Source organism: Mauremys mutica, chromosome 21, assembly GCF_020497125.1.
Source record: "Mauremys mutica isolate MM-2020 ecotype Southern chromosome 21, ASM2049712v1, whole genome shotgun sequence".
In the NCBI taxonomy this organism is placed as follows: domain Eukaryota; kingdom Metazoa; phylum Chordata; order Testudines; family Geoemydidae; genus Mauremys; species Mauremys mutica.
In genome coordinates this window covers 3,726,292-3,741,400 of record NC_059092.1, presented here as the reverse complement: position 1 = coordinate 3,741,400, position 15,109 = coordinate 3,726,292, and the positions used below count along the sequence as shown (strand labels likewise).

At 41.9% G+C, this 15,109-nt stretch overlaps 1 protein-coding gene across 10 annotated transcripts in view; it reads right to left on the bottom strand.

Annotated features, from left to right (window-relative positions):
- MEGF6 (multiple EGF like domains 6) overlaps nucleotides 1-15,109 on the bottom strand; it is a 231,862-nt gene that overhangs the window by 188,565 nt on the left and 28,188 nt on the right. For all 10 annotated transcript variants that reach the window (XM_044996193.1, XM_044996194.1, XM_044996195.1 and 7 more), the window contains one exon: nucleotides 11,823-11,932. In XM_044996193.1, the coding sequence (XP_044852128.1) occupies nucleotides 11,823-11,932 (110 nt within the window). The remainder of the gene's footprint in view (nucleotides 1-11,822; nucleotides 11,933-15,109) is intronic.

Below are 15,109 nucleotides of genomic sequence, written 5' to 3'. Positions count from 1 at the left end.
CCTCTACCCAAATTACAATACCAAACACAACTATGATACTGCACGATCATCATCTCCATATTTTCCCAAAGGATCCTAAAGCATTTCACAAATTATATCGCTGCACCACCACTGCTATGCAACCACCTCGAAAGTGGAGCTTGGCAACTTGACAGACTCTCCGCACATTTTATCTGCTTACAACACTTCTGACTAAAAAGGCAGCGTGCATCTAAAATGCATCATCACCACACAGAGGAGACTTGTTCCCTGCTGTCTTAGACATGCCAAATCTCCTGAAGCTCTGCCCTCCACAAAACATCCCTCTATTTTCCATATTGGAAAGCAGGCTGTATTTGTATCGTGGAGGAGGGGGTACGTACCTCATGGGCGTCATCCCAGCCCATCCGCTACAACTATAATAAGCTGCATTGTCACTCACTGCCTCCAGGGCTGGAATAGTGCTGATGGGTTCTTGTAATGCTCAGGGCTGGAATGTTAATAAGCAGAAACAGGAGAAAGTAGTGAATTATTGGCCACCCAGTGTAAATCTTATCCTAGCTCCAGATCAGCGGGAGAGCAAGAACTGGCATCCTGTTATGCACAGAACTACCACACTTTAGTTTCTTTGTTATGGTTGTTTCCAAAGAGAAACTAGAAAGGGAGTTTATGGGGTTTGTAGCACCAGTCAGTTACTGAAAATAAAGCAGCGGAGAGAGAAAGAAATACACTACATGGACACTTTGATGCATGCGAGAGATCACTACCTCTTATTGGGAGTTATAAAAAATATGCCATGCTTGCCCTCCCCTCATTCACCATGTCACAATGAATGCCACACAGTCCTTGGCAGTCTCAGGGCAGCAAAGCTTTAAGAGACAATGACAACTATGTGGTAAGCCACAATCCCTATTTCCCAATTATGTTTCTATTCAGTCACTTTGCACTTCTAGGAACCTTTTATTGGAGGATCTCCAGGCACTTTACAAATACTAATTAGCTAAGCCTCAGAGTGCTCCAGTGAAGTATACATTATCATCCTCCTCATGTTTACAGATGAGCAAACAACGAGGCAAAGCGATTACATGACTTGCACAAGGTGAGTCAGTGGCAAAGCTGGGGGCAAGACCTCAGGAGTCCCGACTCCAAGGCCCACTTTATCTAACCACTCGATAGTGTAATTCTCACTTAATTTCCTACACTGCTCCCCATTATCCCTCGATATTCTGGTCACTATACTGTGTTCCCACTGGAACTATACCTACTTGGTATAACCACAGTGCTACTGACTATCGGTATATAATCAATAAGAGATTTGAGGGCCTCTCACAAGAAACCAGCTATCATGGGTCACAACAGCATACAAGAGATTTCTATTTAACAGCCCAGTAAGAGGCGCCATAACTATTCTGTCATCCCTGACAGCAGTAGATCCAGCTGCCCAGACTCAGCAATGCCCCCTTAGCTCAGTATTACTCTTGGAGATGTTAGGATACACTCCCCAAGACCACATGGGACAGGTTTAGCCAGAGAGGCATTTTGCAACATCAAGGATGGGAGTCAATTGATGGGCTTTTTGGAGTAGTGGCAGTGTAATGGATACAGCTGGGAAATGTCAGGGTTGCTTGGAATTAAGATGAAAATACAAATATAAAATCAAAGGACCTAAGGATGAGCCCTTAGCAGACAGGCACAGGGAAGGGAGCTCTGAGCAGATCATTTCCATTGCTATGGAAAGAGGTATCAACCATAAACTGGAGGAAATTATTCCAGTTCTGCGTAATGGCTTAGTGAGGCTATATTAGGGACACATCTTAGCGGCCAATCCTTCAAATTACATTCTTTGTCACGTTTGATTATAATTCTCTTATCGTAATGTTTTAATCAGACTGCAGTCAATTATGATCCACTATAAAATGGAGAACTAATTTCCCCATTACTAAGTTTCCTGCTATTCTCTTTTTACCACTGATAGCTACATGCATTAAATATTGACTCCGATTTTCCTACTGAAACACAATTGGCTTCCTAAATTCCCACTGTATGCTAGGTCCTGACATTGTCCTTTATCGTGCTTTTCCTCCTCGGTGTAAATTCCTCCTGTTTCACCATCTACGCACACACACCTGACACAAAGAAATAACTTCATCTATGTTAACTGCTTGCATTTTTTCTCTTCTCCTACTAGTTCCCTATGGGATCAGTTCTCTACTCAAAGGGTTATTATATATATGAATGAATGGCAATATATGCTGAATATCAAGAAAAAATTCCTGAGAGTAGATTATTAGATTGCTGTAGTAGTATCACAGGGAAATGGTGGATACCAGTTCACCCATTCTTGTCACACAGGAAAGACATACACCTGGGTCTATCCTTAAATTGAGCTTGGTGTGCAATCTCAAAATAAGTGAAAGCACAAAAATCTCACAACAAAGATCAGGACAGACTGACCTCTCCATTACAATGACTAAAGGCTGAATCTGTGGAACAGGCAATTCGACCCCAACCAACCCAGCAAAGAAGATCAGGAGTACCTGGAGAGAAATAATTTAGTTTTGTTGTGCTGGTTGGGTTTCTTGGAGATGTGCTCTGAGTGTCACATCTTTAACTCTATGTTACAGGAATCAGTAATAATAACTACAGTTCCCCTTTCTTTCAAAGGCGCTAACTCAGCTATATCTTGGTGTCTCTGGAGACCCTCTTTAAAATGACCATCAATTGGTCAACTGAGCCCAGTAGAATTCCAATTTTTCTTAAAGACACAGTGTCATTATTTAGTTACCCTTCACAGCACTATAAATGTCACAATTTGTCCCACCTCTGTACCTGCTTCAGGTTCAAAGGGCTCAGGCAGTTAACTCTGAGAAGCAAACATTCCCTTGTCATGGAGCCGAGTAGATCATGACTGGCAAAGCTGAGCTGTATCTTTACCTTGATATAAATCCCATTCTGACCCACGTCTGAACCCCCACCTTAGACCTTAGAGACATTATAGCTGAAATACTTAGCCCGGGTGCTAGTTCTTGTTTTAGAGTTTAAGTATTTGACCACTTTTTATTTTCTCCCCAAAAGACTGCTTAATAATACAAAAGGTAGCATTGAAGTTAAAATACCCCTATACCCAGACTAATGAGACTGTGATGAAATGCTGCCTCAGAAATCCATCAATCTTCCTAGCTAATAATGTTTAAGTCACTTTTTATGACTATGCAGCCTTAGGTGTCATTGCAAACCCATACATTTTATCTGTGGAGAAGCTCAGAAACCCACTCATAAAAATCAAGTTCTGGTGGCTCCCCTTACAAATGTCAGTTTATATATATTCCTTACAAATGCACAGGTCTTCCCCACCCCCACCCCCACCCCCCATCCCTCCAAGTATAAAGACAAACTGACCATGTATCTATAGATATTTTCCTTGGGACTTCCTATCACAGATATATTCCATGCTGCATCTTTAGTAAAGTCCCACAAACTTAAAATATCACTGGTACTCTAGTCCTACAGGAAGAGAGCATCTTTTTTTAGAGGACGTCAATATTATTCAATGGAATTCTCTCTGCAGGCAGGAAATAACCTTCAGGCCCGGTGGAACGTTAAGGCTCTTTGGGTTTCATTCTCTGATCCTGTGAGATCTCATAAGCTAGATAGAATCAGGTTGGCTCAGTGTTTGGCTGTGCATCCACAAGGAACCTTGAGATGCTGCACGGAGTGGTACTGACAGTGCAGTAAGTGACGCTCTTCCCTACAAGTCAGTACAAGCAAGGCCCACCGCATGGTTCTCGGGGATCCTGGAAATACTTGTGGAACTGTGAGACTAGAAATCAGGAGATGGGTGTTCTACTCCTGACCAGGCCCCAGACTTCTCTGCGGCTTGGACAAGTACCTTCACCTTTCTGTTCCTCCTTTTCCCCAACTGTAAAGTGGAAATAATAATAATATCCTCTTCCAAAAGGGGCCTGAAAGTCTTAATTCACTAACGCTTGTAAAGAGATCCTCAGACAGAAAATGCAACATATGGTATTCCACAGCGCAGCTTTTTACTGTTAAACAGTTCCTACATTTCATCCCAGGCATGGCTGCTATTTAATGGATGAAATGATTGTTGCGTACAGACTACATCTTTCATAAAAGATGGCAGACACGTTTCATATTGTATTACACTATGAAATGGACAATAGCTACCAGATAGAAACACTTGCTTTTATCAGGGGTGGGAGGGGAGGTGGAAATCACTATTCTCTGGCTCATTCCTTGGCCATGGTATTTATATTTAGGCATGAACTTTAAAGCTTAAGTCAATACTTCACCCTTCCCTATCTCACAGGAGCCAGTCCAGCACTTCCTACTTCAGGAGGCAGAAGCTAGAAAGAAAGCACTGCAAGGAGGACGACGAGCCACAGGCCCTGGGAGAGGCCACCCCACTGCTGAGAAGCTCCTGTCCAGAGACAACCCTCACAATTCCAGCTGGTAAGTAAGGGCGCAGGGCTGCAGAGAGCTCCCTGGGAGGCTGCAGGGCTGAAATAACAAATCCCTGCAGGCACAAGGTGAAGCAAAGGCTGCGCTCGCCAGCTACTATCCATGGATTTTGTTGTTGTTGATTTGTGTGTGTGTCAGGTGACATCGAAGTTTACAGACAACTACTCATTAAAATGGAGCCCTGCCAAGCCTATTACCTATTACTGTTTCAAAAGACAAGGGGTAGGGGCTTACAGGAACATAGTGGAATAGGTTTCCTGGGAAGTCAAATACAATAGAATAAAGTTAACTGAAAAAAGCATTTTCCATACACTGTACTACAACATACATGTTCATATGCGTTAAATATGGAAGAGATCATCCAGGACAGAAGATCCTAGGCAAAAGGCTCACCCCACAGTATTCTTGCCAGCAAGTTAAAGAAGTATGGGTTGGTTGAATGCACTATAAGAGGGACAGAAAGCTGGCTAGATCGTCAGGCTCAACCGGTAGCGATCAACAACTCGCACTCTAGTTGGCAGCTGGTATCAAGCAGAGTGCCCCAGGAGTCGGTCCTGGGGCCGGTTTTATTCAACATCTTCATTAATGATCTGGATGATGGGATGGATTGCACCCTCAGAAAGTTCGCAGATGACACTAAGCTGGTGGGAGAGGTAGATATGCTGGAGGGTAGGGATAGGGTCCAGAGTGACCTAGACAAATTGGAGGATTGGGCTAAAAGAAATCTGATGAGGTTCAACAAGGACAAATGCAGAGTCCTGCACTTAGGACGGAGGAATGCACTGCTACAAGCTTGGGACCGACTGGCTGAGCAGCAGTTCTGCAGAAAAGGACTTGGGGATTACAGTGGATGAGAAGCTGGATACAAGTCAATAGTGTGCCCTTGTTGCCAAGAAGGCTAACGGTATATTAGGCTGCATTCATAGGAGCATTGCCAGCAGATCAAGGGAAGTGATTATTCCCCTCTATTTGGCACTGGTGAGGCCACAACTGGAGTATTGCATCCAGTTTTGGGTCCCCCACTACAGAAAGGATGAGGACAAATTGGAGACAGTCCAGTGGAGGGCAACAAAAGTGATTACGGGGCTGGGGCACATGACTTATGAGGAAAGGCTGAGGGAACTGGGCTTATTTAGTCTACAGAAGAGACAAGTGAGGGGGGATTTGAAAGCAGCCTTCAACTATCTGAAGGGGGTTCCAAAGAGGATAGAGATAGCTTGTTCTCAGTGGTGGCAGATGACAGAACAAGGAGCAATGGTCTCAAGTTGCAGTGGGGGAGGTCTAGGTTGGATATTATGAAAAACTATTTCACTAGGAGGGTGGTGAATGGGTTACCTAGGAAAGTGGTGGAATCTCCATCCTTAGAGGTTTTTAAGGTCAGGCTTGACAAAGCCCTGGCTGGGATGATTTAGTTGGGGTTGGCCCTGCTTTGAACAGGGGGTTGGACTAGATGACCTCCTGAGGTGTCTTCCAACCCTAATCTTCTATGATTCTATTAACAGAAATACAATTTAACCCTCTGAACTGACAAAACAATAAGCTTCCAGGAACCAAGGGGCAATGCACACATGAAAGTCAACCTATTAAGGAAATTAAGATGGTTTGGTCCACAGCAAATATGTTCATATAACAACACACTTCATAAAATAATCAAGCCTTCCCTCATGAAGGCCTGGTACAAGATTTTTTCGGAGGGTTGTGCTGCCCATGGTTATGCACCAAGCAGAGTTCTGACATATTTACAGAATAAAAACCAACAGCTGAGCGTGCCTGCCAGAGTAGGCCCTGCTGAGTGCTGTTTAACTGCTCACTAGATGATATGCTAAAGCTAAACAGAGCTGGCAGTGAGATATGTAGTTCAGTGCAGGGTAACTCACTTTGGAGTCTTTAATAGGCCATTTGTGACTAATAAAAGCTCCCCTCTTAATAAAGCGATTAGAATTTGGCTGCCTTCTATGCACCCCTTGGGGATGCTCAAAGTGCTCTTTCAACCCTCCTCAGTCTCTGATAACCACCCCCCACGCCAGACTTAACATTTTATTCTCCCTCTTTAGCCACAATCAAGCCTGTGCCTCAGAACCTGGAAGACAAGCAAGAGTCATTAACAGCACAAGAAATGCTGGCACTGAGACTGGCTGGTACCCATCAAAAAGTCATAAAGTACTGAATCTCCCACTAAATCTTTCTTCCTGTTCCTCCTCCTTTTCCCTCCTTTTCGCCATCCTCAATTCCTCTCCATCCTACAGTTTTATTCTCTGAAATGGAAGGAGTTAGCAGGGGTGCCCAGACATAGTGTCTATTACTGAATCATTCCATTCAGGTTAAGAGCTACCAATTGTAAAGACTTGACGGGACCCAACTTTTCAGCATCCTGGAGCTAACAGTAGACATCGTGAGGCTACCCAGACACACAGGCCTTGTATCGCACAGCAAGGACCTTAACTACACTATTCAACCCATGTGGAATTTATGTGACATCTCCGATGTCATCTGAAACTAATAGTTTTAGCTCAAAAGTTAATCTTATCAGTTATCATTAAGGAAAGGAATCTGATACCAGACCATGAGTGAAAAAGGCTGTCATGACTTCTGACCTTTTCCCTCTCTAAACTGGGCTGTGCGGATGAATGGCTTAGGACAAAGGTGGGTGAAAATGCAATAAGAAATGACATGGTAACAGAGCTGCAGTGAAGCAGCATGGTTTGACTTAAGTCAAAGTGATTTAAATCACATTTTAATCATGATTTAAATCATCAAGCAGGAAGCCTTGATTTAAATAATCAATTTTCATCTTGTTTTGCAATTTTATTTTTTAGTTAGTTATTTTCCTAAAGAAAGATTGAGTCTCACTGGTTAGAAACTATTAAAAATATGTTCATTTACAAATAAACATAGCCCTTTACACAAAGTTTGGTACTTTTTCCTAACCATAAGAACACAATATATCTATACATATTTAAACAATTACATAGCTTAACACATTTATTCAGATTGTTTACATATTTCATTATATTAGAAAATGGTGAATAATGCACTTACTATGTGGTGATCATTTTTACTTGTGATTTGTATCAAGCTCTATTTGGGTAGAAATTGGCATTCAATTAAAAATGTATAAAAACAACATTGTAAAACTGGTATATTAGTTAAATAAAAAAAACTTTTTTTAAAAAATGTGCTAGACAAGAAAAAAAGCAAGTTAATTATTGAGTCATTCTGCATTTAAAACTGATTTATTAAACAAAAGAAGTATCTGTAATTAGTAAATTGAGCTGATTGTTTCTGGTGACCATGTCCTTCAAGACTTTAGAACTAGTAGATCTCATTCTCTCACATCTAGTTTTTACTCATAGATTGGAAGAGGAAAACAAGCTTGCCTTTCAACTCTTGATGGTTTCTTAACTTTGACTGAACTGGTCATTCAACTGAACTAGCAGAATAAACTGAAATGAAAAAAGGCTAGTGGTGTAAAAAGCTGGTAAAAGGAATTCAACACTCTCTGGTTCCGAGTGCTTAGCCAGTGACTTCCACCAGTTCAGAGGTTTGACTTTTAAAAAACTTCTGCAGTAAACATGTACACCTTAATTTTTCTTTATTTACATTTTATTTTATTTAAATGTAGTTTAATTATAAGTAGTTTAGGCCTTATAATTTCAATTTTAAGTAGATTTATTTTAAAAAAGAAAAATGGATTAAAGTAAAATAATCCATAAAAAAAAATCAGATTTTTTAAAATTTGAATCATCACTTGTTTTCCACTGCGAGCAGAAGGGAGGAGAAAAAGCAGGTAATCCACAAGGGAACTGAGCACTACACATTTATAAGGTGAGATCTGACAACTCCTGGGAATGTTATAAGACCAGCAGACAATTGCAAATGGCACAGGGGGAGGGGAATAGCAGGGAAATCAAATATTCCTCAAGAAATTTTCAAATCTCTGCGGAGCATTAATTCTTTAGACCTCTTCCTTAAGTGACATTTTACAGGGTGTTTCTATGAAACTTTCCATCCATTTTCTAATTACTCATTCTCAGCAGAGATGCTGGACTCTGTGGTCGTTAAGCAGGTCCCAGCCTGATGGTAGTGCATAGGCCATTCTCACACCTCTAAATATTTGGACAAGCACATTCTGGAGGCTGGAATAAGCCCTCAGTGTTTCAAGACAGCTGTAAGCCTGCTAAACAAGGAAGAGGTAGAGTGTGGTATCAGTTGCCTAGGCAAAGCACTCTCCTGCCAGGCAGGCAATACAGCCCTGGGGGAAGCACACTCTTCAGGGTTGGCTTAATAACCAGGCAGGTACCAGGGCCTTGGTCTCCCATAATATTATTTAGCAGACCCGATCGTACATCAGATACTACCTCACGACTATGAAAGAGAGGAACTACAGGCATGGCTATGAGAACACAGGGAGTGCAAAGTTACCCTAACAGAGCATCATGCGCTTCTGCTTTTAGACAGACGGAGGGGTTAGCCTCACAAAAGCAAGAAGAGCAGAAGTAAGCAAAGAGATTTGTAAAGGAGCATTCAAATGCCGGGAGGAAGGCGTATACTGCAGTGAAGAAATGTTAATTCAAACCAGAAGACAGAAAAAGATTTTCTTGTTGGCTTGATTCTGCCTTACAGTCTCCAACAGTTCCAATTACATTTTTACCACTGATGGTCTTACCCACGTGTCTGCATGGAGCAGGAACAATATCTATTACATCTCTGAGGACAGACACTCAACTAGAATAATTTGGCATAGCTCCATTACTTCAACAGAACTACACCAATTGACACCAGCTGAGGACCAGGCCCTGAGCCTTCAGTGTCACATGAGGTAGTTTCCATAGCACATCTTGCAGAATTCACAAGGAGTGAAATTGCAGAGTTAACCAAGACAACAGGATGGTAAGGTAGAGCACATTGCTGCCACAAGCCTCCTATTTTTTCACATTTACCCTCCTTCCCACCAAAATATTAATTTAACTGGTTACCTGAATCATCTTTGCCCCCCACCCCTCCCACTTTGAAATCTCAAGGCTAGTGAACGGAAGCGAAAATCATTGACTTTGAAGTCTGCTTTTCAGCCTACATTGCAGGCACAAAGCAAAAACTTCCAGCTTTGTTCCTCCCGGGAATCATAAGCAAAAATACCCAAACAAACAGAACTTAAAAGGGAACAACAGGGTCTATTGACTTATGAATAAGAAAGTAAATGGCATTTGTTCTCCTATCATGTCAGCAACAGGCACATGATGAATATTTAAATAGCCCAATGCCTTTGTTCTCAGAAGACCCAGACATACTTCATTCTTTATGAGAGTCCAGCATCATCCACGCCCTCTGCTTATTATCCCCTGAATCAATTCTTCTGCAAACAGTTCAGTGCAGTTAGAGATTATCCCTACACCTTTGACTTTCAGTATGTATAGCTAGGATGACAAGTTAAGAGGTTTCTCTAGGCAGCTCTCTTTCCTTTCCTCTTGCTCCTGCTCCCTTCCTGGATACAATTATTCACTTCCTCTATAGGAAATTCATGACAGTAGTGACTTTTCTGAGTTCAGCTGAGAGTATTATCTGCTTGCTGCCACTGGGTTATTAAGTACCCACAGGAGTTTCCTTTGATACAATGGACTTAGTCTCCTATATTATCATCCTTTAAATCAGAAAAATAAAAATTGGCTTGCTAGACACATCTCACTCTTTCACCCTCACTTCAAGAAGCAAAGTGCAAGAAAAGGGGTCTGCAAGCCCTTCTGGAGAACAAGAGAGGACTAGCTGTAGGAGACATTTTCCAGCACCCCAGGTCAATTACAATCAAAATCATTTAAAAAATGGATATGAAAACTGTTGGCTTTCATTCTTTTGATGCCAAGACAGCCAAGCATGCACACCCTTTGTTAGTTCGCTGGCCTGTCACCTCTAATGAAAGAGAACATTTAATGATGTTGGTAGGAAATGCATCTCCCAATGCTAATTAAAAAAGTAGCTGATGATTTTATTCAGTTACTGAGCATGAAATTAATAATATAATCATAAAGAGTATACATGATACTCCCTCACTAGCGACTTTTATTTCTATGTATGTGCTTGGCTAGATTGGTGTGAGATCCAAGAGAATATTTTCCTTTTTTCAAGCTATCCAAATGTACCATTTTAATCAACCATATTCTATAATAAAAGCGCAGCAAATACTAATAATATTTTGCACCTCCATAGCATGATCCATCAAGAGATTTTAATACATTTTAAAAACCATTAAAGGAGCCTTGCAATACACTTGTGAAGTAGGTACGTTTATACCCATTTTACATATGGTTAAACTGAGGCAAAGAGTGATTTGCCAAAAGTCTCAAAGCACAGCAGAGAAAGAGCTGGGACTAGAACCCAGCAGTCCTGACTCCAAGTCCCTCGCTCTAAACCACTAGAGATATCACAACGCCAGCTTATTCATACTGGACAGTTAATTTCCCGTTCTAGGAATGTGACGCTAACGCCTTCTGTCGAGGTCCTGACAGTACTAAACACCAGCAGTTTAAGAAGTCCAAATGTCCTTTATAAGGGGAGAGCAGCCAAAAAGAAAGGGGCAGGGAGAGCCCCAAGTTCAGCCAGCTGAATTCCAAGCATGAAAAACCCTAAAATAGAACCAAAAATCATTTGACACATTTGATCCTTTTCAAGATAGTCCGAGAGACACTTCCCCTTATATGTAAATTCATGAATGAACCTCTCTCTCTCTCTCTCTCTCATTTATAAGAGCAGGGAGGGGCACACAAAACAGGAAGCACACACAGCTGAGTGTCCGTCAAATTCCAGCCAAATCTCACAGTGCTCCTGAAACACAGCCGTGAAGCACATTTTTTTTATATGAACAGTTCAGGGGCTTCATTTATTCAAAAGCTTCATTTCCAAGGCCGCCTCCTCCTATGATGAAGGGGTGAGAAGCAGCTCCAGAGAATGCTGAGCAAGAGGAATTTGTGGGCAAATTAGCTAACTATCACTGGCATATTCACTTACATAACCAGCAATTAATGTTATGCTTATGATAGCTGTAATCTGAGTGGAGTTTTCTGCAGCGGGACAGTTTAAATCACCAGCTTGTGATACATTTTAAAATGTTAGTAGCTTTTGGCAACTGGGTAAGTGAATAATGTGACCCTGAACATGTGTGTGTGTTAGAATGAGGAAGTTCTATACAAAACAGAAAGTGGCTCACACCACTTCACAGGGGTCCAGAGAGAAACTTTCCCTCCCATTAAAATAAAGCATTCTTCTAAGACAGGGGTTTATAGCATCTGCTGCAGTGTACAGACCATGAAATAACCATGCAAAACAACTGGGATGAGAAGAAAACCTCACTGGTGTGCAGTGGTACTTACAGTAAAGACAGCCAGCATCCCCTCCAAGCTGGGACCATCCTGGGCAGCACTTGTACACAGTCTGGTATTCCATGCTGTACACCTGCCTGTAGTCTGTGTAATAGGCTGTTCTAAAACACAAAACACAACCACCGTTAACCCCTGGAGGAGGAGGATTTAGTATGAAAGTGGAGTGCACAGAAGATTTAATTCTGACGGTAGAACCTAAATAAAAAGAATTTAATTTTCAAATACTTTGCATATTTTCCACTTATTCTAACAATCATGGCTCTTAACATAATGCTTTTCAATCCATTTTAACCAGGGAGGAGAGCGCCCGGGGGAATGGGCTCCAGACAAGCCTAGCACGTCTCTTCTTTTCCGAGCTGTGTATTTCATTAATTCTTTGGCAGTTTTGTGCGATCGCTTCCCCCCTAATTTAAACCGCTGTTTGTCAAAGGAAAGTCAATTTCTAAAACCCACAGGTATTTCAATCTAGCACCGGTGATCGAGTCACACCAAGGGGCTGGTGAGAGCTCAAAAACTATTTGGCTTACGATGAAGGAATTAAAAAAAAAAAAATCATGCTAGCATCCTACTGGGAAACGTCAAGCTATTCCCTGCGCAGACGGCTCCCAATGCAGTTGTGAATTAAACAAGCAGAGCTGTGGGGAAGTGTCCAGACTCCTCAATTCTCTTGCTCCCCCTTAGCAACCATGACTAACACTCAACCCTACCTCACTGCACATAGGACTGGAAGGCACCTCCTGGCTCCTCAAGTCTAGTCCCTGGCTATCACAGTCAATACAGTTATATAATCCCATTCATAAATGCATCAAGATCTTCTTGGGGCTCCTGCCACTCCTCGCCCCTTCCAGAAGTTAAGCCGACTGGTGTGTAATTCCCGGGGAAATAACCCTTTTTATAGATTGGAAAAAGGGCAAATATAGTGACAGTCTTCTGGAATCTCTCCTGTCTTCCATGACTTTTCAAAGATAATTGCTAATGGCTCAGATATCTCCTCAGTCAGCTCCTTGAGTTTTCTCAGATGCATTTCATCAGGCCCTGGTGACTTGAAGACATCGATCTCAAATCCAAACACAGGGGTGTGTTCTGGAAGGGCAACTCAAAGGCAGAAAGAGCCCATGCAATCCTCACAAATCTAATTCCTGGGTCACATGTTCTGGGGACGAATGGAACATTTAATCCTCAGTGAGTCGGATCTGGGACATTTTCGGGCACAGGATGTTTCTCAATAACGAACTATAAGGCCAAATGTAGCTCACATTCTCTCTGGCCCCCTGAAGGGTGAGCACCATTCATGACCCCATCAGGGTCTTCCTCCTCAGCATCTGTATTGAACTCCCTCCCATTCTGGACCACCATGACCCCTCAACTCTGAAAGATAAGCCCCCGGTGAAAAGTGCCCTGATCTAATGTGCCCTCCGCACAACACCATCTGTTAAAACCCTTCCCAGCTCCCAATTAACAGCCACCCCAATATCCCACCCAACCAAATCCTGAAAAAACACCCACTAACTGCCATCACAAATCTGTTGCACAGGGTAAATAACAATGATACCTAACTCGTAGATCTCAAAGCCCTTCACAAAGGAGGTCAGTAACATCATCTCCATTTCACAGGTGGGAAAACTGAGACACAAAGAGGGAAGTAACTTGCCCAAGGTCACCCAGCAAGCTAGTAGGAGAGTCAGTAATAGAACCCACATCTGCTGAGTCCCAGTCCTGTGCTCTAACCACTAAGCCACACCACAGCTCTTGCAGTGGCTGAAGCTGCAGTACTTCTCAGGGCCCAGTAGGATCATTATGCTTATTTTTGGTAATGCCCATGGCCCTGAGCAGGAATGGGGCTCTGTTACCACAGTCATTGTACTAAGGCAGAAACTGAAGATCTTTTAATGACTTCTGCTCATGATCTACAGGGTGGAATGTCAGTCTGGCGAACAGAAGTTGAGTTAAAACAAATAAATGTGACACTTTTTTCCCCCGGAAATTTAGTGCTCTGTGTATCTGAAAATCAAAACAGAGATAAAACTTTTGAAGCTTTTTTTTAAAAATCCTACTTCGGCAGAACATGAAACTGCTCACCCAAAGCACAATGGACAAACAGCAACAACAAATATTTGGCATAGTTGAAAGTGTTGTATGCATCCACTGAAAATATTTATCCTAACTAATCCTGGTTGTTTGACTTTGTCTACATGACTCTACAAAGAAACTAAATAATGGTGGACTATCCAAATTAATTCCCATGAAGGAAACCTTCAACTACACTTCATTGCCAATGAGTATGTGACGTCACAACTGACAAAAATAAAAGCAGTTACCCATTTTTGTATAAGCTGTTAGCAAATTGTGATGGAAGTAACCTGGGTCCACATACAGCTAAGAATGGAATTTACAATCTTTCAGGCACTAAAGACATCTAACAATCAGGCTGAAATCTATGTGGTTCTTTTGGTCCCACCACCGAATGCCTTGTGTTCAAAACAAATATTGCTTTTAATGTAATGTAACATGCATTACAATGTGCAAAGTTAATGCCAGGGATGTGGTATGTAACTAAATCCAAAAGCATTCAGTGTAGAAACGAATAATATTATCCACCAATGAGTGGGGAACGCAAACATTTCTATGCATTGTGGTGACAGGAAATGATTTTTTTCCCCCATGCAGATTCATGGAGACATTGCTGGATTGTACTACAACAGACAGTGTGTTTTTATTTTAGGCTGCATAGACTCATTTACAGAAGGCAAGCTGCTCCAAGGAAAATCAAAGGAGAGTAGGAAAAGCTTGAGAGACTGTATTCTGCCCTTAGACATTATGTGCAGCTCCTACTTAGGTCAAAGGGGAGTGGAGGAAGCAGTGCTCAAGCCTAAAACTCTCTAAGATACTATAACAAGCTACCTATGGAAGCAATGGAACTAAGAACTACGGGAGAGGAGTTGAAGATATGGAAAAGTCCTACCATATGCAAAATGGGATCCAATAGAACATCCTACAACAAATGAAGCATTAAATATTCCAACTGATCCAGACACTGAAAACTAGACTGGAGGAAACACAGCTCTGGGAACCACTCTCCACCCCTGCTGGGGTGACTCAATAACTTAGGTGTTGTTGCATCCTGAATTTGAATGGATTCTCTGATCTTTTTGTTTCACTGAGCACTGGCCCAACTTCCTTCATGGTATTTTTTATATAGATATATACCTATCTCATAGAACTGGAAAGGACCTTAAGTCCATTCCCCTGCCTTCCCAGCAGGACCAAGTACTGATTTT